Source organism: Saimiri boliviensis, chromosome 17, assembly GCF_048565385.1.
Source record: "Saimiri boliviensis isolate mSaiBol1 chromosome 17, mSaiBol1.pri, whole genome shotgun sequence".
NCBI lineage: Eukaryota > Metazoa > Chordata > Mammalia > Primates > Cebidae > Saimiri > Saimiri boliviensis.
In genome coordinates this window covers 23,933,128-23,960,284 of record NC_133465.1, presented here as the reverse complement: position 1 = coordinate 23,960,284, position 27,157 = coordinate 23,933,128, and the positions used below count along the sequence as shown (strand labels likewise).

General features: G+C 43.7%; 1 protein-coding gene across 2 annotated transcripts in view; it reads left to right on the top strand.

Annotated features, from left to right (window-relative positions):
- The window catches only part of ZZEF1 (zinc finger ZZ-type and EF-hand domain containing 1), a 139,099-nt gene that overhangs the window by 58,300 nt on the left and 53,642 nt on the right, over positions 1-27,157 (top strand). Inside the window, exons 17-30 of one of the 2 annotated variants that reach the window (XM_074388376.1) lie at positions 2,625-2,692; positions 3,609-3,723; positions 8,225-8,384; positions 9,270-9,391; positions 9,500-9,622; positions 10,405-10,571; positions 10,656-10,737; positions 11,436-11,637; positions 13,046-13,194; positions 14,877-15,117; positions 18,484-18,563; positions 21,417-21,510; positions 22,950-23,418; positions 24,839-25,003. In XM_074388376.1, coding sequence (XP_074244477.1) covers positions 2,625-2,692; positions 3,609-3,723; positions 8,225-8,384; positions 9,270-9,391; positions 9,500-9,622; positions 10,405-10,571; positions 10,656-10,737; positions 11,436-11,637; positions 13,046-13,194; positions 14,877-15,117; positions 18,484-18,563; positions 21,417-21,510; positions 22,950-23,418; positions 24,839-25,003 — 2,237 coding nt within the window. Of the gene's footprint in view, positions 1-2,621; positions 2,693-3,608; positions 3,724-8,224; positions 8,385-9,269; positions 9,392-9,499; positions 9,623-10,404; positions 10,572-10,655; positions 10,738-11,435; positions 11,638-13,045; positions 13,195-14,876; positions 15,118-18,483; positions 18,564-21,416; positions 21,511-22,949; positions 23,419-24,838; positions 25,004-27,157 lie in introns of both variants that reach the window. The other variant, XM_010343702.3, reaches the window with a different exon arrangement.

The following is a 27,157-nucleotide window of genomic DNA, read 5'->3' as shown; positions in this document are numbered from 1 at the left end:
AGGTTTTTAATTCTGAAGGAAGTGTTTCTATATGAAAATGAATACGATACATGAAAAAATATTAATGATAATATAAAACAAAACAATTTTTCTCTCTAGGCCACATCAAAAACACCTAGGTAGAGGAACTTTAGAGGTTGCTGTGTTACCATGATGGTAAAATACAGGGAACATGTGTATACCAAGTGGATAAATTAGAGAAATGTGTACAAGAAAGCAAAATTATAGGCCAGTCTTGCTTATGAACATAGAAGAACCCTAATGAATGTACCAGTCCAGCAACATACAAACAAAATTATGGCCAAGTTGGATTTACTCTGGAAATTCAGTGAAGGTTCAGCAGTAGAAAATCTGTAAATGAAATCAGAGAGGAAAAGAAACTATCACTAACTGCAGAAAAAAATTTAATAATATGAAACTCTAATGATTAAAACAATGAAACAATATGGTTTCTTAGCAAACTGAAAATAGAAGGAAACTCCTTTAATCTGGTGAAGGGCATGTATCCAGAACCTACAGTAAGCCGTGTATTTGATGTTAGGTTACTGGAAGGATTCCTTTCAAAATGGGGACTAAGACAAGGGTGCCCACTGTCATTGCTTCTCTTTGATGTTGCGTTGGAGGGCCTAGCTAGTGCTGTAGGACTTGAAAAAGAAGTGTTAAAAATAATAATCGGAAGCCGGGCGCGGTGGCTCAAGCCTGTAATCCCAGCACTTTGGGAGGCCAAGACGGGTGGATCATGAGTTCAAGAGATCGAGACCATCCTGGTCAACATGGTGAAACTCCGTCTCTACTAAAAATACAAAAAATTATCTGGGCATAGTGGCGCATGCCTGTAATCCCAGCTACTCAGGAGGCTGAGACAGGAGAATTGCCTGAACGTAGGAGGCATAGGTTGCGGTGAGCTGAGATCGCGCCATTGCACTCCAGCCTGGGTAACAAGAGCGAAACTCCGTCTCCAAAATAATAATAATAATAATAATAATAATTGGAAAGAATAAAACAAATATTTCTTTGGAGATGATTATAGATTATTTTTAATGTCTGTGTAGTCAAGCAACTAATAGAATTATTTAAAAGAATTTGACAAAGAAAACCAGATACAGCATTTTAAAAAGGCATTTCTAATGCAACAACCAATGAGCAAACATAAGGAAAGTGGTCTGTGGGATGCAGACCGTGGGATGTATAAATAAGGGGGGGATGAAAGAAGCGGAAAATGTGGTCCCTGATGGCAAAAGGCTGCAGTCTAATTGGGGACACCTGCCAAAAGGAAAAACTGCTTCCATATGCAAGAGGAAAATCATATTGAGGCTAAGAGATTGAGGAAGGTTTCAGAGAAGAGGAAGGATATTTGTTTGTATAATATTCCAGCTACATATAAAATTTGCATATCAGCTTGATGAATCACTTCTCACATTGTGAGTTATATAACCTTTGACAGCATCACTGGTGTGTGGGTGGGTCTCTATCCTGCTTGTTTGATGCAAGCGTTTACCAGGTAGCTGAGCAAATGATGATTTTCCTAGCACGTTTCCTACACAGAAAATAGAAACAGGACATATGACTTGTTGAATGACATTGGTGTCTTCTCATGCTGAGAAGTTAAATAGCACTGCCAACCTTTTATATAGTGCTAAGCGATTCTCTCTCCATCAGGTACCTCCTCAATGTCTTCTGATACCATACCCTCGGGAGATACTATTACTCCAGGGATGGCATGTCCAATGGTAAAAAGCGTATATCAGCATGTGTCAGCCGGGCGCGGTGGCTCACACCTGTAATCCCAGCACTTTGGGAGGCTGAGGAGTGCAGATTGCCTGAGCTCAGGAGTTCGAGACTAGCCTGGGCAACATGGTGAAACCCCTGTCTACTAAAATACATAAAATTAGCCAGGCATGGCGGCATGCACCCATGGTCCCAGCTACTCTGGAGGCTGAGGCAGTAGAATTGCAAGAACCGGGGAAGGGGAGGTTGCAGTGAGCCGAGATCATGCCACTGCACTCCAGCCTGGGTGACAGAGCAAGACTCTGTCTCAAAAAAAAAAAAAAAAGGTGTATCTTTTTGAGGTCATTTTCCTAAGCAGGAAACCTGAACCTTGTGTTGACTTTGGCAGTGAACAAAGTGAACCTGCCACCTTGTGTTTAGATGGCTTCCTCTTAGCACTTGACCAGGTTTTAGTTGGGTGCTGTGAGGTAGTCTCCTGACCCTAGCTTTCCTCATTCTTGGAAACAGCGGGTGGTGATACTTTTTTTTTTTGAGATGGAGTCTCTTGTCACTGAGGCTGTAGTGCAGTGGCGCGATCTTAGCTCACTGCGACCTCTGCCTCTCTAGTTCAAGCGATTTTCCTGCCTCAGCCCCTTGAGTAGCTGGGGCTACAGGTGCACGTCACCACCCCCCAGCTCATTTTTATATTTTAAGTAGAGACAGGGTTTTTGCCACGCTGGCCAGGATGGTCTTGATTTCCTGACCTCAGGATCCACCTGTTTTGGCCTCCCCAAGAACTGGGATTTCAGGCATGAGCCACCACGCTCAGCCAGGTGGTGATATTTCATTGCTGCTCTAGGTCTCTGGAATGTCATGGAATAGATTTTCTGAATGTACAGTTTCTGGTTTTCTAGAAGAATGTCACCGAGCAGGAGCACAAGCAGTCCCTGCAGCTCACTTTCCGTTCACTGTGCACGTATTTTAGGTAAGTTGATAGTTTTTCGTCGTCAATTAACCAAAATCTTGACAAAGTTGTTTTCTTGAGCTCGCCCTTCCTTCCATGTGCTGTTGGAGTAGTAATTCCTTCTGCTCAGCTAGAAAGCTGGGCCAAATAGTGGTAGAAGGGACCCAAATAGTGGTGAAGTAATAATCTTGTTGACAGCCCGATCCAGTTCCATCCATTTTGAGACAGTTTAAAATCGAGCTGTTGAGGGTCTTTTTGAATACTTCAGTTTCCAAGTGATGTTTAACAACTAAAACTAAAGCCAAAGGAATTTAGAGTCCTGTATTTGTGTCTACATTAAAGCCAGCTGCAGAGGCACAGAATGATAGTTTGCAGAGGGAAGTGTGCTGGGAGGGAGGTTTGTGCATGTTTTAAGTACCAGAGAAGCTAAATGGGCATGTAGGCGTCATTACTAGAGGGGATAGACTCTTGAAGGAAGGGAGCTAATATCCTGAGCAGCTGCCTGTAGGTCAGACTCTACCTGGTGTGGCTGCCAGGCTTAGAGGGCTCAGAATCCAGTAGCAAGGATGCTGAAAGGGTCTGGGGCTGTCCCGTGAGAACATTTGAAGACACAAGGAACGTTTAGCCAGGACTTTCAAGCTAGCAGTCCTGAGATTAGGTGTATTTCACTTCAGTGGCCAAGGTGATTTATTCATCAGCTTTATACCTCAGAATCTCTTCCAGGACTGGAGGGTTTGTGAGTCTGTGCTAATGAAGGACATGTGCACAGACAGAGGCACAGTCCCAGCTGGCTCCACAGCATGTATTCCTGACCCAGCTTCCTCCCATCCGGTGGAACTGACATTGAAATCTTTCTGTGTTCTTTTTTGGAATCTTGTAAGACAGTATGAAATCTTTCTCCTGAAGCCAGGTGTCATGATAGTTTGTATCCTTTCAGTGACAAGGATCCAGGCGGCCTTCTGCTTTTACCTGAGAAGAACGACCTGGCCAACATGAACATCAGTGAAGTTCTGGCAGTCATGAACACTCTCCTTTCTGTTGCTGCTCGAGAGGTATCTGATGGCTACCCCCCTGTTTTCCCTGCCTCACGCTTCTGGGAGCACGTGATGCGGCAGCCTCTTATGCCCCTCTTTGCCTCTGCCATATGAATGTACTTTGCTGTGTTTTTTTCTGTTACTATTATTATTATTTTTTTTTTCTGAGACAGGGTCTTGCTCTGTCACCCAGGCTGGGGTGCAGCAGCACAATCACAGCTCACTGCCCCTTCCGCTTCCCAGGCTCAAGCAGTCCTCCCACCTCAGTCTCTCAAGTAGATGGGACCACAGGCACCATGCCCAGCTAATTTTTAAATTATTTGTAGAGGCGGGGTCTCTCTATGTTGCTCAGGCTGGTCTTGGACTCCTAGGTTCAAGAAATCCTCCCACTTTGGCCTCCCAAAGTACTGGAATTACAGATATAAGACACTGTGCCTGGCATGAATGTAGTTTGTTATTGATCCTTACAAATGATCAAAAAGTTTCCCCGGCCAGTCCTTGCAAATGAGTGAGGTCACACTTACTTTCTTGGTAGTGAGCAAACAATAAAACACAGAAGTGCATGGTAACACTTTCTGTGGAAAAAGAGGAGTGGATTTGTATCAGGTCCCCTTGTGTCCCTCATAGTGATTGTCAGTGAGCCCAACACGTAGTTGTGTGTTAGTGGTGTGAATTTTCAGGAACACTACTTTGACTGTAAAGAAGAAATTCAGCAGGGTGCGGTGGCGTGTGCCTGTAGTCCCAGCTACTGGGGTGGCTGAGGCTGGAGGATCTCTTGACCCCAGGAGATCTGTGCTGTAGTGCACTATGCCAATCGGGTGTCCACACTAAGTTCGGCATCAATATGGTGACCTCCTGGGAGCGGGAGACCACCAGGTTGCCTAAGGAGGGGTGAACCAGCTCAGGTCGGAAACGGAGCAGGTCAAAACTCCCATGCTGGTCCGTAGTGGGATCGCGCCTATGAATAGCCACTGCACTCCAACCTGGGCAACAGAGAGAGAGCCCCCCGTCTCTGAAAAAGAAAAATTTAAAAAAAGACATTCAGGGCTGGGCGCAGTGCCTCACGCCTGTAATCCTGGCACTTTGGGAGGCCAAGGCAGGTGGATCACCTGAGTTTGGGAGTTCGAGACCAGCCTGACCAACATGGAGAAACCCCGCCTCTACTAAAAATGCAAAATGAGCCAGGCATGGTGGCATATGCCTGTAATCCCAGCTACTTGGGAGTCTGAAGCAAGAGAATCGCTTGAACCTGAGAGGTGGAGGTTACAGTGAGCCAAGGTCGCTCCATTGCACTCCAGCCTGGGCAACAGGAGCAAAACTCCATCTTAAAAAAAAAAAAAAAAAAAAATTCAGATTTCTTAGCAGTTTTGTGGACTAATCAAATTTGAAATTATGTTATCTTTTTTGTGTTAATTTTTTTTAATTTGCCTTTTTTTGAAATATAAGGGATTTTTCTTTCTTAAATGTAGTTTCTGCTCCAAATGGATCAGTCACTTGGGATATTTGACAGAAATTAAGATTTCTTTGTCCCACCCTAAGTTACTGATTCAGAATCCCTAGGAATAGGGCATAAGAACCCACATTTTTCTAAGCACACTGAGAGATTCTGAAGTGATGGCACCCGGTACTAGGAGACCAGGAATTACCTCTTTGGACTACATGTGGGAACCAGAGAGTTAGAGGAGATTTTGTGGTAGACTAATCCAAACCACAGCCTTCAGGTATCTAATGATGTGGACTTCAAGATAACGTATCTCTTATTTTGTGGCTGATAACTTATCTTGTATCTTTTGACTGAACTTAGTGTCTTTAAATCTCTTACATTTTTGCGGGTGCCTTACTATTTTTGAGTTGCTGTTAGAGCCATGATTTCATTCATCCCCAGCTGCCTGGAGTGATAGGCCATCAGCAGGTATCCCCCAATTCACTGGTAGGGACCTCAGCAGGTTGCCTAGGTTCTCATTTGCCAAGGTTGCTCTTAGGCTGACCACTGTTTAGACCTAGTATTGATTTAGATCCAGGGTAACATTGACTTTATAAGCCTCAACTTTGTTTTTGATCAAAAACTTTGCTTTATTTTTTGCTGTCAGATTAATTTTCTCTTGCTTTCCACTTTCTGGCTTATTTCCAGACTCTTCTGCCCATCTCTGAGTCTTCCTTTAAAAACTCGGTTCAGTCTACTGCTCATCAGTAGGTGTTCTCGGCCCAGTTAGGCGTGGCTCATTCTGATCTCCGTCCTTATTTCTGCAGTTTCCCATACTTTCCCTTTCTTCTGGAGCTCATCTGCATTCTGCCTGTTTCTCAGGTCCCTGAAGCCTGAACTAAGTTATTTCCTCACCAGTCTGTCTTCTGTGGTTACATCATCAGTGCCATCGGGCAGAAAACTTGAGCCTTCTCACCTGGTTCTCATAGGCGTCAATTCTGCCCGCCTGTGCGGAGCGGGTAGGTGGTAGAGCCAGGGCTGAAACCGGGGCTGTTCGGCTCAGAGTCTTGTCCTATCTCCACTAGGTAAGGTAGGCCAGACTTACTTTAAGATGTATATGGAGTAATGAGATAGCATTTGCCCAAGAGAATTTCCCATAATCGTAGACCATTTGGAGATCAGACATGTGTCTTTTCTTCTCTTTCACTTACCTGTGGTACAAAAGCTATAGGTGTCATAGAACCTTCTTGCTAGAGATGCAGCTATTAATGTGTTTCCCTGAATTCTCTTTCAGTAAAAGACATTGATGGTTGTACCAAAGAGTTAGGGTTCAATTAGGAAAAAAAATTTAAAGGTGGTCAGAAATGTACCTAGTCTGAAATTCTTCTCACGAATCTGTTAAATTCAGCAAAGACCCACTGAATGCCTGATGTGTGCTAGGCCCTGTGCTAGGCCACAGGGGATACAGTGATAACCAAGTACAGTCTTGTGGAGCCAATACATAATCAGGCAGTTGAAACAAAGCAGCAAGCGCCATCAAAGAAGTGAGCCCGGGATCGAGGGACACGAAAGTGCGTACCTGACCCTGTCTGGTGGAGGTGGGGAGTGGAGCTGGGGAAAGGCTTTCTGGAGAAGGTGGTGCTGGAGCTCAGTTCAAGACCATGAATAGGATTTAACCAAGAAGAGAAGAGGATGGAGGCATTGCAGGTGGAGGCAGCGGCATGTGCAGAAGGCCGGTGATGAGATGGGGAGGAACAGGTATCTGAAGAGGAGAATGCTGATGGAGAGACTCTGAGCATGCCAGCGCATGGTTCTGGTAGGGCTGCAGGTGATGAGATCTGGTTGTGCCCCAGGAGATGAGTCAGTGCTGGAGACTCTGCAGTGAGTGACAAGCAACTTCTAAGTGAAGCCATAACTGTCGATGGCATCACATCGTCCACGGGCATCTTGAGAGACATCTACAGAGAAGGGGCAGCCAGGAGAGTAAGGAGTGGCAGGAAAAAATTCAGGGGACACAGACCTGAGGGGGGAGAGTTTAAAGAGGGACAGTGGTCAGCAGTCTCCAAGGTCAAGTGGAGGGGCTTTGTCCTCTAGGTGGTAACTGATGCCTTTGAAGAGTAGTTTCACAAGAAGCAGTAGAGGAAGGAAGAGGAAAAGCACAACCAGACCAGGTGCTGGAAACTTTTTAAAGGGTATGTGTGAATGGACAGCTGAAAGAAACATCTGTCTCTTACAAGGACTAGCTATTACCAGTATCTTTGCTGTCCAGTCCCCTCCATCCACTTGCCCTGTCATGGCTTGCTCCCTCCCTTTCCTGCCAGACGGAATCATCATTCTGAAGTTTGTGTTCACCGTTTCCTTATTCTTCTCTCTGGTTATTCCTACAAGGCACATCTGTATTGCCTGGCTTTGACCTGTACCCGTGATGTTTTTTCACTCGTTTTTGAGCTTCTTCCCTGTTGGTTTGTTGCTGCTGTTTGTTTTTACTGGTGCGCAATATTCCCTTTATGAGCATTGCACAGTTTATGTATCCACCTTACTTTGGAGGGATTGTTGAGGTCCAGCTGATAGGAGCAGACCTTGTGGTTCTTTTTTATTTATTTTCGTTTCTTTACACTTTGTTGTTCTTATGTGCAAGAGTTTATCTCTGGAGGCCAGATAACTCTTCAAAGAAACTTTGTCAACAAAGATGATGGTTAGAAAGCCATAGAGACACGAATAATTGTTTTTTTTAAGATGGGAGAGATTTGACTGAAGGCTTGAGGGAAGGAGCCAGAGAAAGGGGATTTTAAGATGTAAGAGAAAGGAGAGCTGCCCGAAGAGCTACCCAGTGGGGCAAGGTTCCTGAGGTGGCAAAAGGAGATGCCATGTGGAGTAAAAACATTGGTAAAGGTTCTAGAAAGCTGGAGAGAAAGAGGGGCATTTTCATAATACCATCTTTCTCGGTCACTGCTGGGTTGCAAGCTGTTTCGTGACTGTTCCCCATAACTATAGAATGTTTTTGCTGGTGGCAGCTGCTGCTTTAGAGAATGCCCTTGGCTATGCTCTGTGAATGGCCTTGTCATGGACACTTTCTATTTGTCTCCTCCCTTGTAGTGTGAGCTGTTAATGCTCAGTGGGGCCCCAGGGGAGGCTGGCTCTGTGCTCTTCTCCCTGTTCTGGTCCGTCCAGGGCAGCCTGCTATCCTGGTGCTACCTGCAGCTGAAGAGCACGGACTCTGGAGCCAAAGATACTGCCGTGGACCTTATTGAAAAATGTGAGTTTCAGCATGAAAACAGATGGGCGTTTGGGTTTTGACTCTGAGTATGTTCTCTTCTGTAGTAACATGCATTGACTGCACATATGGCTTTCTCTATTACAATTCACATTCTTGGACTGGGTGGTCTAATTAAAATAGAATTCTACAGCATGACTTTTTGTCCAGAGTTTCCTGTCTGAATGTGGTGGTATGCCGAAGTATTTTTATTGCAGAATCAGGTCATTTCACAGCCTAAACATGGCTTCTGCAATCGTACGGCACTTTTACATGATGTCTCACTCCTCAGGAGAGTCTATGCCTGTTTGAATCATCTAAAAATGCATGTCTTGAATTTTAAAAGTCTAAGGTGTATGAACATTCCTGTGACCTTGGCTAATTACTGGGAATAATTAGATTCGTGTTCTGTAAATGCACAGAAAATGATATGAAACCCAACAGGTACCGACAGATTGTATGTGGAAAATTCAGTACCATCAAACTTGGTCTCAGCAGCTGTGAGGGAAACACTTATGTTGGGTCCTGCCACCTAGAGCTTGGCCTGTTAGACTGGTAGACCTCACGCACCGCCCCTTGTAAACAGAAGGAAAGGGAGAGGCTGACAGCTGCGTTCATCAGCCATGAAACTGCATTTCCAGAAGTGCCTCTCCACTTCACCAAAAGAGACGAAAACGCAACATCCCATTCAGAGCAGTCTTTTTCTGAAATTTGCACTGCTCCCTCCTCCCAGAGGAATGCATCAGGGTGACACTTAGTGGCCTGCGGTCTTTGCTGTGGTGTCTCCTCCACAGCTTCTGTAGTCCTCTGTGTCTTTGTCCGTGGTGATAGCTAAGCATGTGATATTTCTGCTATGTAAAATATTAATTAATTTCTTTGTTTTGGTAGATGTGGGACAGTTTCTGGCAAGCATGAGAGTGATCTTGGAATCCCTTTTGTCACAATATAGTGGAAAAACCATAGTAGAAAGATTATGTAATTCTGTGTTTTCAATGGCAGCTCGTCAACTGGTAAGAAAAAGTGGCAGCTATTTGTAACGAGCCTGAAGGGGGCTGGGGATCTGCGTCCCCAGGCACAGCCTGAGGTGGACACTAAGTGCTTCATCCATCTTCTGGTAGGTTATCTTCCTGCTGGACTTCTGCACTTTAGACATCTCACACTGCACGCTCTTGAGAGAGTTCAGCGCCCTCACAGGACTGTTGAAGAAGCTCTGTGGTGACCCCGAAGGAGGACTGACTAAGGTAACTGGAGTCAGGACTTGAACCTGTCCTGCATTCTCTCTGACTGCTGACTGCACACAGACACAGCTGAGCGGCCTCTAGAAGGCTGCCTGTATTTTACCAGCGGTCCTGCCAGCAAGAGTAATGCCAGTCCGGGTTGATTTGGCATGGTCAGCATTAGAAAGGAGACACAGAGAAAAAGCTGTAGAGATGAATCTCGTCGTTTTGTAGTTTATGAAGTTACATAAATACCACGTAAGTGAATGACCAAATTGAAGTCTAAAAGAGAAAATGTATCTTGAAAGGCAAATTAGAAGGTTTTATCTTTAGAAGAAATTTCTCCTTTACTTAATTTTGCATATGTAATGTTTAATCACTGTCTTGTATGAGTTTCACAACAACTCTGTGATAGTAGAAAAGATATTGATATTTAATCGGTAAAAAAACAGAAAAAAGCATGGAGAGGAAGGGAGAGTGGGTCCAGATTTGCCAGTGTCCCAAGTAGGAATGTGAGGTTTCTAAACTCCACTGGAAATTCACACCGGTAATGATTTGTAAGAAGTAGTTCTGTCATAGTCAAAGGTAGTCTAGTAAAAGTACTTCTGCTCTGCTGAATGATAGATGTGTGTGGATCTGTCGGTGAAAATGGGCATGTCAGGTACGTCTTCAAGCCTGCATGATGGTTTGTGCAGGGCTGGCAAAGCCCCTCTGCCTGGAGCCCTAAGAGAGAAACAGTCTGCTGCGTGTGGCTGCGTGTAGAGTGATGAGAACCTTTTTTTCTCCCGGCTCGTCTGTTTTCGTAGCTGGATGTTGAGACCTGGCAACAGGAGCAGCCTGTGGTGTTACATACGTGGACTAAGGAATCTGCCCACAATTATGAAAATAATTGCCATGAGGTATCTGTCTTTGTTAGCCCAGGAGCAACCTATTTTGAGGTGGAATTTGATGAGAGGTGTGAAACTGAAAAAAGGTAAGACCTACACGTTCTTTCTCCCCTAAGAAATAATAGGTCAAAAATGTGAGAAGGAAGGTAATAGAGATTATGCTCTCACAGGTATGATTATCTGGAATTTACCGACGCTAGAGGTCGGAAAACACGCTACGACACAAAAGTTGGCACTGATAAATGGCCCAAGGTGAGTGAGTCCCGCAAAGAGGGACCTGCTGCTGCACCAAGGCTTTTCCTTTTGTCAGCCTTCAGGGGGCAGTAGAGGCATGGTCTTTGAAGGGAGGCGTTTATGTGACCCTTCTGGGAAATGAAGGATTTATATCAGAATCTGTCACTTGTTCTGCATGAATTTTTGGGCACACAGCTTTGCCTGTTTATGTCTTGTTTGTAGCTGCTTTGTTTGGCACTGCAGTGGCAGAGTGGAGTAGTTGCAGCAGACAGTGTCTAGAGTAAGCGAGAGCTTTCATCCTTAGCAGGAAGGGCTGGTGGGTCTAGGGGGTCGCCCAGGCCATGTGGTGACAGCCGAGAGTCCGCCTCCCAGGTGGATCTGCTTGAGCTTTTGGGCCGGAGGTCAGTGCTGCCTCAGACTGTTGGTGGGAGCAGAGGCGTGGAAATGTGACCACTGGCCGAGCAGGTAGTGGACGGACGGTCACGCAAGGTGTCGAAAGCCGAGCAGCAGGGTTCTGCCAGCTCTCCTCCTTCGTGGGGTCCGGCTGCGAATTTGCCGTTTCCGTCATCCCTCTGTGCGTTTCTCCGTTAATAGTTTTGGACATGTGGTACTAGAGATCAGTTTTAAACTTAAGATGTTTCTAGTCACGAACAGCATGTTTATTTCGGAAACACTCCTCTAGTCTGTTTGACCACATGATTTCTGTCTGTCTCTAGAAAGTGACCTTCAAGGCCGGTCCTCGGTTGCAGTTCCTCTTTCACTCTGACAGCAGTCACAACGAATGGGGCTACAAGTTCACCGTGACTGCCTATGGCCTGCCCGATGTTGCCGTGTCTTGGGGGCTGGACTTACAACTCCTTGTCTCCCGGCTGATGGGACGCCTGGCGTCCCAGTGCATGGCACTCAAGTCTGCGCATCGTAAGTCCGCATCCCTGCTCCTTCCCTTCTTACGCCCACGTGAAGCTCGAGGTGCGTGCCTGCAGTTTTGTAGGTCATCTCCGCCTCATGGCAGGGGATCAGTAACATTCCCTTTCAGTTTCCCTTAAACCAGAAGAACAAAGTGTCCCCTCGACACCATTGTCACGAAGCTTTTTGCCTTAGACTTTGGAACATAGCACAAAAGATGCCATGGGTTCTCTGTCTATGGAGGATAGCAAGTTTTTTTGGCAACATTATCTTCCTTTTTTTGTAAGTAGTTACAGGTATAGTTCATCCAGAAGGCAGGAATGTAGTATAAGTTAATTGCATGTCTTTTAAATGTGAATATTTATGTAAATATATGTAGATATGTGAATATGGATTTTGTTTTAAAGTTATTTGTTCAGGGCTGAGCGAGGTGGCTCATGCTAGGAATCCCAGCACTTTAGGAGGCCAAGGTGGGAGGATTTCTTGATCCCAGGTGTTCAAAACCAGCCTGGGCAAGCATAGTGAGACCCCTATCTGTACCAAAAAAAATTAAAAATTAGCTAGGTGTGGTGGCACATGCCTTTTGTCTCAGCTACTTGGGAGGCTGAGGCAGGAGGATCACTTGAGCCCAGGAGTTGGAGGCTGCACTGAGCTGTGATCACACTGCTGTACTCTAGTCTGGGTAACAGAGACTCTATCTCTTGAAAAAAAGGAAAAAGAAAAAAAAATTGTTCAATTTAGTTATTTATTTATTTATTCCAAGGAGCAAGAATTATAGAATAAAACTTTCTACTGTATTTTATTTCTTAATCATTTCTTGAATTTTTTCAATTTTAGAAGTAAAATATTATAGAAAAATTATGTATTGGAAAGAAACAAAGGAAAATAGAATCATCCTTAATTGTGATGCTCAGAAGTAACTATTTTTTTTTCTTTTCATATTTCTCCAAGAAAGAGAGAAATAACTATCAGTATTTTTATTTCCACCTGTCCTTTTCTCTGTGCCTATTTTAAACACATCAGTGCTGGATATTTGTTATTTGCTACAGAATTAAGTTTACAAATTGTGGATGTTTTTCCATAATTAAATGTTCTTGAATGACCTCATGTTATATGCCAGAGATGGTTCATATCCTGTTTTCAGCTTACCGTAAACAGATTAGTCATTTCAAAGGTACCTCGTAGCTGAAGTTGTTCCACAGAACAACAGTATTTCAGGACTTGCTGGTTTAGCTTAATCTGTGATATGTGTTTACAAAGTATCACAATTACGTTCTGGTGTGTGGCTGAATTTTCTCTAAGTTTTGATTTTTTTAAACCTTTTCTTTCTACCCATTTTTAAAAACCTTTTCTTTGTCATTTCAAAGATTCTCAGTGTATTAAGGCAAAAATAGAACTCTCTTACGTCGTCTCTTTCTAGAGTTGGGAAGTAACATGGCAGTACCTCAGGCAAAAATGGCATTAGTCCTAAACTCCCCTCTGTGGAAACCTGTCTTCAGGCATCAGATTTGTCCAGAGTTGGAATTAGAAGCAAGCTGGCCCACTCACCCACACCGGGACAGTAAGGAGGTATTTACTCTTCTATTCTCTTTCTATTTACAGTGGAAACCGCCTATAAGTATTTGTGACTTTAAGTTGTAAACACTTGTGATTCTGTCTTCCTGTCCCCATGAAGCAGTTAGCTTCTTGAGGCCAGAAACTATACCTTGTTAACTTAATTCCACTGTGACCCACAGGGGCCAGTGCACAATAGGTGTTGAGAAATACTGACTGCATGACTTGGGTGACATGGAAGAGGTGCTCAGTAAATCTCTGTTGATGGAGGTAGCAGACAAACAACTGAGCGTACTTCTAGTGCCTGCTGAGTCCAACTTTAGAGGAATGATTTGTGCTATACCTTCTGTTCAGTATAGACTCACAGCTCATGATTTAGGTGTATAATATTTTAAAACTACAAAGTTTGCCCTGTCTCTATTTTTCACCCCTTCTTCCCTCTATTTCTCTATTCTACTTTTCTTCCTTTCCCTCCCTGCCCTGCCCCACGTTATTCAGTAGTTAAGTGCCAGATCCAGTGGCCCCTGCTCAGCTTCTGTTCTGCTTGCCTCTGTTCAACTTGGCTCCTTCAGACCCTCTCTTCTTTGGATCCATGCTAGTCCACTGTCTTCTCTTACATCTCACTGCCCACCTGCCTCCTTCACTGACTTCTTGTATTTCTCCTTCCCTAAAGGGTAGGCTCTATTCAGGCTTTCCTCCCTTCCCACACACAGCCCACCAAGACTTCGTCCTCCCTACTGTCTTCTCCTGTCACACTGCGGCACTAATTCCTGATATCAGTATCTAGGTCTGGTTCTTCTCCCCGCTCCCAGTACCTGTTTCCATCTTCCTGTGAGGCATTTCCATTTCAGTGTCCTGACTCCTCTTCACTCAGAAGTGTAAAACCAAAGACTGGTGACTTCTGTGATTGTCATTGTCTCCCCAGGCCTGAAACCACTGCTCCCCAGCATTCCCTGTCCTCACCTGTCTCCCCATTCCATCCAGTCAGCTTGCAGGTCCTGTGGATTCTTCCTCATGCTGTTCATCTCTGTCCTTTCCTCTGTCTGCATCTTTATCCAGGCCCTCATTTGCACCTGCCTTATGACATTGGTACCTACCAAGTTTTTTTGATAACCACTGCTTTATCTTGTCATTCCACTGCCAAGCACCATTAATGGCTCCCCATTACCCACAGGGTGAAGTCTAACTCCTCAATGTGACAGTCAAGGCTCTCTGCAGTCTCCTTTCACCTTACCTATCTGACTCTAGTTCCCATCACTCCCCAGCTGAGACTTCAGGCCAGGTCAGTCTCCCTACTGACTCGTAACCTCTGCTAATGGTTATGCTCCTCAGGGCCGAATCTGCCAGTCCTTCAGGGTCCAGACCAAAGTCCATATCCTCCAGGAGGCTTTTCTTAACTCCTTTAACCTGCCAGGATCTCTCTCCTTTGAACTCTCAGCATTGGGTATCCCTTCTAGGCATTTGGTACTTGATACTCTTTTGCTTTATGGGAATGCTAGTTTTATTGCTTTTACTGTTTTATTTATGTTTATCTTTTTTTAACTTAAAACTCTGTCTGGTCTTCCTAAAAATTGATATAAACTTCCGGAGAGTGTTCACTGTGTTTTATACTTCTGCTTTGGCCTAGTAGTTTGCTCAATAAATTTTATTTTTTGAATGAATGTGTTAAATGTGATGGGCTTATTTTCTGTTTCCAGGTTAAGAACATTCCTGACGACCCCTGCCGCCATTTTCTTCTTGAATTTGCCCAGTCAGAGCCTGCTCAGAACTTCTGTGGGCCATATTCAGAACTTTTCAAAGGATTTATACAGGCATGTAGAAAACAGGCCCCAAAGACAGATATAGTTGCTGGTTCCACTATTGATCAAGCTGTGAACGCCACCTTTGCTGCTCTGGTGTATCGCACTCCAGATTTATATGAGAAGCTGCAAAAATATGGTAACTTTATTACAGGGAATATTTTTGATCTGAAGGCTAATTGCTAAGTTTTAAGAAAGCCTATCTTAAGTGAACATTTGTAAATATTTTTCAATATAGACGCATTGCTATAACTGTAAACATCATCTTGTTAGTCCTACTTTACCTATTAGAAGATTCTTGGCCAATTTATGGTTAGCAGAGCATAATGTGTAGCACCTAACCTGGAGCTGCAGAATTAGCAGGCAATTTGTCTTTATCAGAATTCTCATGGAAAACTGCTAAGAAATTTAATGGAAAGAAACCTTACCGTGGGTCATGGTCCCAGTGCAAAACCTCAGAAGTTGTGCAGCTTCAGGTGAATCAGACAGCCTTTCTGCACCTCAGCTTCTTTATCTGTAAACTTGGTTTAGGGTTGATTTGCTCAAACATTCTAAGAAATTCCGGTTAAAACCGCAGATGTTTAAGTTCTTGAATGTAGTAATAACCAAGGAGGAAACTGTAGTTTTTAACTGTAACTTTCAGCTGGCTTGCCGCGTCTTGGTAGCATCATCCCACAAGGCTTCCTTTGCTGATCGGCTTCTCCTCCCCACCTCTTTTCTTCATGTCTCCTAGGGATGCCGTCTCTGTACTTACCTTATGTGTAGCCTGCCGCCTAGCAGGACCCACAAGGCGGGAGAGTCTCTCTCTGCACTCATTGTTATTCAGGGACAAAGTGTTTCAAACCCTACCTAGAGATGAGGTTTGGGTTTTCCTAAGCACCTGGCAGGGTGTGTGTTCTTTACACAGTGCAGGTGAAATAAGCAAAACCGAAACTTCCTTCCGTTAGAGTGAGTGACTGCTGCTGATTTTGTTTTATTTTATTTTCTTTTGAGATGGAGTCTCACGCTGTCGCCCAGGCTGGAGTGCAGTGGTGCGATCTCAGCTCACCACAACCTCTGTCACCCGGTTTCAAGCGATTCTCCTGCCTCAGCCTCCCGAGTAGCTTGGATTACAGGCGCCTGCCACCACACCCAACTAATTTTTGTATTTTTAGTAGAGACAGGGTTTCGCCATGTTGGCCAGGCTGCTCTCGAACTCTTGACCTCAGGTGATCCACCCACCTTGGCCTCCCGTAGTGCTGGGATTGCAGGCGTGAGCCACTGCATCTGGCCTCATTTTGTTATTTTTGATATTTTTATTCCTACCACCTTTATTGCTCAGTCCTTTGGATTTCACGTTGCAGAATTTATTTTCTAATTGTTAAAACATCTTGAGTACATCCCCAAATCTTAATATCTCCTTTAAAAAGCTGCTCAAATAAAACTGCATTGAGACATGAGTGATTTCTGGAAACAAATGTGGTATGGAAGAGTTTCTCTCTGCTAAGGAATGGAGGGAGTGATGTAACCTGTGTGAGTTAGGGCAGGGAGAAGTCAATATGTATTTTTGTAATCAAATTATAGTAAGAAAGCTGGATAATCTTTTTACTTGAGGGAATTTTCAGTAGAGGGATAAAAGCTTGTGGGTTCAGAGCTGAGAAATAGAAGGCACCCTGCTGTGGGAAAGTTCAGGGTGTGTTCAAATATCACATACCTGTTTGCAGAGGAGAAAACACATAGTCAGCTGTGGGAACTAGAAATGTCTGTATGCAGGTGGTTTCTAGAATGCCTGCCATGGTTGGTTTGAAGGAGGCAAGGCTTGTCTTAGTTCTTTCTATCTCTGCTTTACAACATTGATACAGATATTGTATGTCTAAGGACTATTTCTGAGTTCTCTAAGACCGAACTACTTTGAGAATGGTCTTTGTCTAGCAAATTTGCTCATCTTTGTCTAAAATCGGTCACTCTTCTGGGTAGAAAGGTCAGGGAGGAGTTTTTCAACTTAAATATAGCTTCATGAGGGCAAAAACTTTGTTTTTCTCAGCATACCATTCCCAGTGTCTGGTATAGACCCTAGCGTATTTTAGGGCTTCAGGAAATACTGCATTGTAACATAGATGCAAAAGAGAGCATCACACTGTTCTAGTATATTACCTTTTGGGTTTTAGATGAAGATAAGGGGCAAGCCTGATAGATCTTTCTTTTTTTTTTTTTTTTTTTGAGACGGAGTTTCGCTCTGGTTACCCAGGCTGGAGTGCAATGGCGCGATCTCGCCTCACCGCAACCTCCACCTCCTGGGTTCAGGCAATTCTCCTGCCTCAGCCTCCTGAGTAGCTGGGATTACAGGCACACACCACCATGCCCAGCTGATTTTTTGTATTTTTAGTAGAGATGGGGTTTTCACCATGTTGACCAGGATGGCCTCGATCTCTTGACCTCATGATCTACCCGCCTCGGCCTCCCAAAGTGCTGGGATTACAGGCTTGAGCCACCGCGCCCAGCCACGTCTTTAAAAAAATTTTTTGTTATTATTCTAATTATTAAAAAAAAACCTATTTATATAGAAACTTAAATATAGTAAAGCTTAAAATAATTATCAACTACAGTCTCACCACTTAGAACCTTTATGAACATTTTTCTATGTACCTTCATATATTTCCATACATTTTTGTTGGCTTGTTTGTTTTTAGAGACAGGGTCTTGCTCTGTTGCCTAGGCTAGAGTGCAGGGGCACACTTGTAGCTCCCTGTAACCTTGAATTCCTTGTCTCAAGTGATCCTCCTACCTCATCTTCCCTAGTAGCTAGGACTACAGGTACATGCCAGCATGCCTGGACAATTTTTTATTTTTGTAGAGGCAGAGTCTTGCTATGTTGCCCAGGCTGGTCTTGAACTCCTGGCCTCAAGCAATCCACCTGCCTCAGTCTCCCAAAGCACTGGGATTGGAGTTTGAGGCTGCAGTAAGCTATGATGGTGCCACTGCACTCCAGCCTGGGTGACAGAGCAAGACTCTCTTAAAAATTTTTTTTTAAATAAGAATAATAAAAATAAGCAGTGCTGGGTTTATAAGCATGAGCTACTGCACTGGGCTCCATGTTTTAAATATATATACTCTCTTTACACAAGATTATTTTGTTTATACTGTTTCATAAACTGCTTTTTTACTTAATATACCATGAACTTTCTTCTTTATCAATAATTAACTTTTTTACTCGCTGTTAATATTTTTAAATTTTTACTTTTAGTGTTTTTTACATTTTACTTTTAATATTTTACTTTTAAAATAATTTCTATTTTAGAAGTTATTAGTTTGAGAAAAGTTAGTTTGAAATGACACAGGAACCCATACAGGTATTTGTGGCTTAATTGATTATTTTTTTCCCTAAGCCTCTCTCACCACCCCCAATGTGTGAATGTCAGGAGGAGTTTTTCTGTACTTCAGCAGATTTAGAAGGTCTTTAGTGTTAATGTTGCAGTAGTGAATTGTGTGACCTGAATGTAATCTTCATCTCTGCTTCTTTCCCCAGTCCACAGTGGAGGCAGAATAGCCCTGAGTGAAGAGTTTGCACAGGTTTATTCCTTGGCAGATGGGATTCGAATATGGATGGTAAGATTTTTCCTTTGCATGTGATTTTGATATATTTTAGGTTTTCTACCATGACATCATGGAATCTTTAAGATGAATTGTTCTTTTTTCAAGAATATAACTTCAGGGTTTTTGTTAAGCTAAGGTTTAGTGACATGAATAGATGTAAAATAATTTACAGCTCTTGAAATCATAGTCAGGATGATGTTGAACATAGAGGAAATGGGATTTAGTTGAGCCTCCCCCGATCCCTGCATGGAACTCCACAAATCTAGAGGAAGAGCATGGCTTTACATATGGTAGCCATGGACAGCTTTGGGTAGAGGAGAGGCCTTTTAGATCTGCATTTTAGAAAAATGATTCTGCAGCATTATTTGTAAAAACGGTTACCTGGAAGAACCAAGTGTCCATTGGTAGGAGGACAGACAGAAAATTGTATGTCATTGTATAGTACTATATCACTTGTATTACAATAAAAGTGAAGGAAATAGAGCTGCATGTGTCAGCTCTCACAAACTTTGATGAATAAAAAAATCAAGTTGTAGAAGAACGCATCAGTATGATTTTACACAAACCAAATCCATGTGATACGTGCATAGATATGTAGTAAAATTACACAGATGCATGGTGGTACCAAACACGAAACTCAGAAGAATTGTTTGTATTTCTTGGGCATAGAGATGAGTACCTACATAGTAGTAGTATTCTCTTTTCTTTTTTCTTTTTTTTTTTTTTTTTTAAGACAGAGTCTCACTCTGTCGCCCAGGCTGGTGTTCAGTGGCGTGATCTCAGCTCACTGCAGCCTCTGCCTCCTGGGTTCAAGTGATTCTCCTGCATCAGCCTCCCAAGCAGCTGGGATTACAGGTGCCCACCACCACACTCAGCTAATTTTTGTATTTTTTTTTTAGTAGAGATGGGGTTTTACCACGTCAGCCAGGCTAGTCTCAACCTCAGGTGATCCGCCCACTTCGGCTTCTCAAAGTGCTAGGATTACAGGCATGAACCACCATGCCTGGCCAGTATTCTTCTTTATATATTTACCTGCATCCTACATGTTACATAGTAATGGGGGTGGGAGAATCTGTAAATAACTGGGTAGAGGATGGATAACTAAATTGAAAGCAGAAGGCTGCTTGCAGGAGTTATAGGAGGATGGCTTCTGCAGTGTAGGGGAGGAAATGATCAACAGGACTTTGTGACTGCTGTGAGTGGGGAACAGGAAGAAGGAATTTAGGACAGTTCTTAGGTTCCTGGCTTGGGTCACTTTGTGGGTGGTAGAAACATTGACCAGGATAAGAAAAATGCTCTTGGGCTGGGCGCGGTGGCTCAATGCCTATAATCCCAGCACTTTGGGAGGCTGAGGCGGGCGGATCATGAGGTCAAGAGATCAAGACCATCCTGGCCAACATGGTGAAACCCGTCTCTACTAAAAATACAAAAATTAGCTGGGTGTGGTGGCGCAATGCCTGTAGTCCCAGCTACTTGGGAGGCTGAGGCAGGAGAATTGCTTGAACCCGGGAGGCAGAGGTTGCAGTGAGCCGAGATTGCGCCACTGCAGTCCAACCTGATGCCTGGCAATGGAACGAGACTCTGTCTCAGAAAAAAAAAAAGAAAGAAAGAAAGAAAGAAAAATGCTCTTGGATCTGGAAATGGGAAGGTAAGTTCAGTTTTGGACTGGTTGAGTAAGAACATATCTAGTTATCTGAGATATCTAAGCAAAAGATCACGGTTTTTGCCATTAAAAGTAATAGCAATTACTTTTTTGCCATTAAAAGTAATTAAAATTTAATTACATTAAAATTACTTTTAATGGCAGAAACTGGGATTACTTTTGCACTAACCTGCTGGCTGGAGAATTTAGTAAATGGAAGAATCTAAAGGGCCGATTCTTCACTGAAATGTCAAGGCAGGGATGGGGATGACTTCCAGTCATTTGTAATAGTTTGTTCGTTTTTCATACGAATGTATCCAGGAACAGACAGCCTTGGACAGAATCCACAGGGACTACCTAGAACATAGTTGGTACTCAGTATAGACTGGATAAACAGAGACCAAGATGAACAGGTGTTGCAAAAGACACTAGAGGGCCTTATCAGAAAGCTAGGAGGAGAATCAGAAGAGGATATCGACAGACAAACCAAGACCGTAGCATTTAAAGAAAAACGGTGTCTGATAAAGTCATCTATCACAGACAGTTCAAGTCAAAAGCATTTGGCAGTTGACAAAGTGTGTTGTAGATGATGCTTCTGGTTTAGCATAGGGCAGACTGCCTGCAGTTGGATGAGAGGCCACCCTTCTCTGCAAGACCTTGGCCTCTCCGATGTCACATACGGCCCCCTACCTGGCTGTCAGTGTTGTGGCCCATGCTATGACCATTGCCTGGGCTGGTACTAAAAGCACCATTCTCTACCTGTAAGTCTCAGAATCATGTAGAGATGTGGCTTCATTCAGAGTAGAATAGGGATGAAATTTTGGTTAAAACTCTGCGGCAGGCTGGGTTTATGACTACAGCAAGACTCGTCATTTCTCTAGATCTCAGCTGCTTCTTTGTCAGTACCAGATGGGCTTTAGAAAAAGCCCCCTCCAGCACCCGTGTTCTAGAAACCTTTAAATAATAAGGTCATGGGAATTACAGACCCCTCCTAAATAACACATAGTTGAAGGGAAGGTAGTTTTGTTGATATACTGTCAGACCGCTTCAAAGCCTGGATGACCTCCAGGACAGACAAGAACAGCTCAGTCCTGTATCCTCAACTGCAGTGGCTGTAAAGTACCCTGTGATCTCAGTGCTGTGTGCTTTTGAAGTCGTCTGCTGTGGCTACCCTTGCTTCCCCGCCTGAACAGCATAATTATGTGGCTCAAATTCTCCCCTAGTTAGAGATGAAGCAGAAGTCCCTGATGAGCCTGGGGAACGAGGCAGAAGGAAAACGCAGTTCAGAAGCAACTGAGGTGAACCCTGAGAGCCTGGGTGAGTGCTAACACCAGCTGTTGTCCCTGAGCCTCTGCTTTTGTTGTAGAGCCTGGAAAACCAATGACTCACCTTCTGGATTATCTTAATTGAGGCCGTGTTGACCTAAGGAAAGTAAATCAGGTGCTAAATGTAGTATCCAAGGATGTATCATAAACAGAGAAAATGCCAGAGAGGAGTAATTTTTTATTGACCTTCTCCACGTGGAGCATCTTCTAATCACTTCTCTCAGGAGGTATCGGGAACTTTTTGAGCTACATCTTTTTTGTTTCTTGAGATGGGGTCTCGTTCTGTTGCCCAAGCTGGAGTGCAGTGGTGCAGCCATAGCTCACTACAGCCTCCCACTCCTGGGCTCAAGCGATCTTCCCACCTTAGCCTGCTGGGTAGCTGGGACTTTAGGCAGATGCCACCATACCTGATTAATTTTTTTCTTCTTTGTATCCCCCTTGCCTAAGCAATTAAAAAAAATTTTTTTTAGAGGTGGAGGTCTCACTGTATTGCCCAGGCTGACCTCAAATTCCTGGCCTCAAGTGATACTCCCACCTCAGCCTCCCAAAGCACTGGGATTATCACGAACCACTGTACTTAGCCTTATGATTTTAAAGTGTGCGCACACTGAATATTCAGTGAAATTAAAGAATTATTACTATTTCTTAAATGTGATGGTTGTATTTTTTTAAGCTCATATATTTTTAAGAGAAATATATTAAATTTTTACAGATGAAATAGTGTGGTGCTGGAATATGCATGAAAATAATCTAGGGAGTGGGGAGTTGATGAGGGTGAAACAGGATTGGCCCTGGGTTAATAATTACTGAAGCTGAGTGACAGGTACATGGAGAGGTCCTTATGGTATTTTCTCCATATACATGTTTGAAAACATATACAATAAAACTCTTTTTAAAAGTGTGCTGATGGTCCTGGTGAGATTTTGATTTCTATAATGAGGTAAAATTTGATTCTGTTCTTCTCTTCTGTCAGTAGATATGTATATCACTATATCAGTTTTTTTTTGTTGTTTTTTTTTTTGGAGACAGTGTCTCACTCTGTCACCCAAACCTAGTAATGATCTCGGATCACTGCAGCTTCAACTTCGCGGACTCAAGCAATCCTTCAGCCTCAGCCTCCCAAGTAGATGGGACTAAAGGCGTGTGCCACCATGCCCCGCTAACTTACTGTATTTTCTATAGAGATGGGGTTTCACCATGTTACCCAAACTGGTCTCAAACTCCGGAGCTCAAGCGATCCTCCCGCCTTGGCCCTGACCTCCCAAAGTGCTGGGATTACAGGTGTCAGCCACTGCACCAGGCCTGCATCATTTTATTCATGAAGCTGTTTCTTGCCCTAAATCGTGACGTTTAAATAGATCATTTTCTCTCCAGAAGTAGGCAATACATTTAAACTTTTTTTTTCCAATTGTGATTCTTGTTTGCATTTAGCAAAAGAGTGTATTGAGAAGAGTCTTCTATTACTAAAGTTTCTGCCCACGGGCATGAGTTCACAAGAAAGCTGCGACAAGCTGGTGACTGCTGATGAAACCAATCATCTCCAGCCGCTTGACAAGCGCCAGAGGACAGGCTCTGTGGTGGAAGAGCATTTCCAAGCCTCGGTATCTCCCACCGAAGCAGCACCCCCTGCCACAGGAGACCGGAGTCCTGGCCTGGACACCCAGCCAAGGCTGCTGCCCAGCAGTGGCCTTCCTGCCACAGACGTGTCGCCTGCTGCAGCTGAAGAGCCCGTGTCACCTTCCACACCCACCCGGCGGCCTCCCTTCACCCGAGGGCGACTCCGGCTGCTCTCCTTTCGATCCATGGAGGAGGCCAGACTGGTGCCCACAGTGAAAGAGAAATACCCTGTGCTGAAGGACGTCATGGACTTCATTAAGGACCAGTCGCTCTCGCACAGGAGGTAAGCCAGTCGTTGCCTTCCTGGCACTTTCTCTATTTTAGCTGTAGCTACCCAGTCTAGTCAGAGGATAGATCAAGATTTGTTTTAGAATATTCAGGAAAATTTTTGATTTTTTTTTTTCTTTAAATAAGTAATTTTTGGGTGGGCATGGTGGCTCATGCCTATAATCTCAGTAGTTTGGGAGGATCACTTAGGGTCAGGAGTTCAAGACCAACTTGGGCAACATTGTGAGACCCCATCTACAAAAAACGTTTTTTAAAAAATAGCTCATAGCTACCATTAAATAGAAAAAAAAAAGTAGCTGAGGCCGGGTATAGTGGCCCATGCCGGTAATCCCAGCACTTTGGGAGGCTGAGGTGGGCAAATCACCTGAGGTCAGGCGTTTGAGACCAGTCTGGCCAACATGGCGAAACCCTGTCTCTACTAAAAATACGAAACTTAGCCAGGTGTGGGGGTGGGCGCCTATAATCCCAGCTACTTGGGAGGCTGAGGTGGGAGAATCTCTCAAACTTGGAAGGCAGAGGTTTCAGTGAGCCGAGATCACGCTACTGTACTCCAGCCTGGGCAACAGTGCAAGACGCTGTTTAAAAAAAAAGAAAACAAAAACTGAGTGTGGTGGCACATGCCTGTAGTCCCAGCTACCTGGGAGGCTGAGGCAGGAGGATCACTTGAGCCAGGTAGGTTGAGGCTACAGTAAGCCAAGATTACATCCACTTCAGTCCAGCCTGAATGACAGAGCAAGACTCTGTCTCAAAAAAAAAAAAAAGATACTTTTTCATGTAAGATTTATGTATTTTACTGTATACAAAGTATATCTCAAGAATGTACCATTAGAATTTTAAAAGGAAGCATTTTTTGGGTAGCTGCCACTTATAAATTTGTCTTATTTTAACCCAGGGAGAAATTTAGAATTTGGCATTTTCTAGAGACATGGTCTCCCTATGTTACCCAGGCTGGTCTCGAACTCCTGGGCTCAAGGGATCTTTCTGCATCAGCTGGGATTACAGGTGTGAGCCACCATGCCCAAACAGGATTTGATATTTTCCAACAAAATTATTTGTTCATAGGCCTTCATCTCTGGAAGTATTGCATGTTTAAGTTAGTGAGGACTTTCCTGTCCTAAGAATTAAAGCTTTGTCTCTATGGAAAGTGAAAATATCAATGATCATTTTTAATTAATTAACTTAAATAATGGGTTGTTGGACTTCTGGACAGTAGGCATGAACTGATTTGTAGTGCTGCTGAGTGAAGACTTAAAAATAGTAAAGAGGTATGGGTACTCTTCCTCCATGGTGTTTCTAATGCCTCACAATAGTATTTCCTTCTTAATATACGGCATCAGGGCTTTGCAGGGGGATATTTTCTTTCTGCCACAGCTCGAGAGATTTCTAGGTATTCCTTACTTGCGTTGTGTCTCCAGCATTGTGAAGGTCCTGGCCCTGAGAAAAGCCCAGGCCCAGGGCATCCTGGAGGTCCTGAAGATAACTCAGTACTGTGCAGAATCCCTTGGGCAGCCTCACTGCTTCCAGCCACCTTTCATACTTTTCCTGTTGGAACTTCTGACCTGCCAGAAAGATTTCACCAAGTAAGTACAAATGACAGGTCCACACGGAAAACAACGAAGAGCATTGTGAATAAATCCTGATTGCCTTCTCTCATTAATAACTGCATCATTTCTATGTAGGATACAAATGTACATTTTTGGTTAATTCATTCTTTCATTCCAAGGAAAGATGGGTTATTCCCTTTTAGTGTGTAACTGCCAAGAACATGTTTATTGCCCCTGGTGAGTCGATGAGCTCAACTTTACCAGATGGTGAAAGCATTCCTCATATACTCATATACATCATTTGGCTCCTGGAAACTGTGAGCTAAATCTAAGGCTTACAGAAATGATATTAGTCTGAGTACCTCATAAGGTGGTTCTTTAGATTAACTCAGTAAATACCTTTTGAGTGTCTCGTGAGCTAGGAAGTCTTCTGGGTATTATTTGTGCAGCAGTAGACAAGGCAGATTTTGTATTACATTGAGGAGAGAGAGAGAGACAGTAAAAAATAAATAAATGAAAAAATACCAGATAGTGATATTGTTATGTGGAGATTAATACAGTGACCTAGTTTGGATGGTCAGGGAAGGCAGGCTGAGGAAATGAAAGCTGGGAGATAAATGACCAGTTAAGATCAGACGGAAGAGGCTTAAGGGCAGAAGGAAGAGTGTCAACGCTCTAGAGTGGGGAGTTAGCCCAAGAAGCAGAAAGAAAACAAGTGTGACCGAGTGATGGGGAAGATGGATGGGATAAGGTCAGAAAGGCAGGACCATTATCACCATAAAGGATTTTGATTTTATACTGAGTTGTAGTTGAAAAACCACTGGAGATTTTTGAGCCCTGGAGGATCACACTTTGTTTTATATTTATAAAAGATGCCCCTGGCTACTGAATGAAAAAGGGTGGAAATAGAAAAGCAGTTAGGAGACTGGGGCAGTAGTCCAGGCAAGAGATGATGGTGGTTTGACCCAGAGAGAAGTACTGGAGATGGAGGGAAAAGGATGAGATTCAGAATATATTTTAGAGATAGAATTGTCAGGACTTAACGGGTAGATACAATGGAGAGGGTAAATGAGAAAGGAATCATGGGAAACTCCTAGGATTTATGAGTGAGAAGCTGGTGGATAGTGATGCATTTTACTGAGGGAAAGAATATGGAAGAAACAGATTGGGGTGAAAATCAAAAGTGTTGTTTTGGCCATGTTAAGCTGGAAATGGTTTTTTGTAAAGATACCAAGTAAAGATAGAAAGTTAGGGAAAGAAGTCAGGACTAGGGATAGAATTTGGATGCGGTTGGCATGTTGATGGCATTTAGGGCTATAAGAGCTGCTAGAAAGAGTGCAGAGGTGGACAAGAAGGGGCCCAGGACCGAGGGGCCTTAGGGGAACTTTTTTACTTAGAAGTCAAGCAGAGGAAGGAGAGTTAGTTAGGGCGATCAAGAAGCAGTGGCCAGTGAGGTGGATCAAAAACCAGGGGATGCTGGTGTCCCAGAAACCAAGAGAAGAATGGATCTCAAAAGATAAGAATGTCAGGTGAGTGTCCATCCTGGAAAAAAATTAAAAAGAATGGTCAGTTGTGTCAAATACTGATGTGAGAGTGAACGAGATAATGTGAGCAGAGGTCACCTCCAAAAAACAAAACAAAACAAAACAAAAACAAAAAGTGAATGAGATAAAAACACACTGTATTTGGCAACAGCCTTACTGGAGCCATGGGACCAAAAGGCCCGTGAGGCTGAGGATGATAAAATGGAGAGAGGGACTACAGACATTTAGTTTAAGAAATGTGGCCTCAAAGGGAGCAGAGAAATGGGGACGTTTTTGAAGGGGGATGCAAGATCAACTGAGGGTTTGAAAGAGATGTAAGAGTACTTCTGTATGCTGGCGGGAATGAATCAGTGACGAGGAAAGTTTGGTTCAGGAAGAGAGGGGATAATTTGCAATAGCAGTTGTGTAAGTAGAGAGATTGGCTTTAGGGTGAACCAGGGAGGCCGGGCGCGGTGGCTCAAGCCTGTAATCCCAGCACTTTGGGAGGCCGAGGCGGGTGGATCACGAGGTCAAGAGATCGAGACCATCCTGGTCAACATGGTGAAACCCCGTCTCTACCAAAAATACAAAAAAAAAAATTAGCTGGGCATGGTGGCACGTGCCTGTAATCCCAGCTACTCAGGAGGCTGAGGCAGGAGAATTGCCT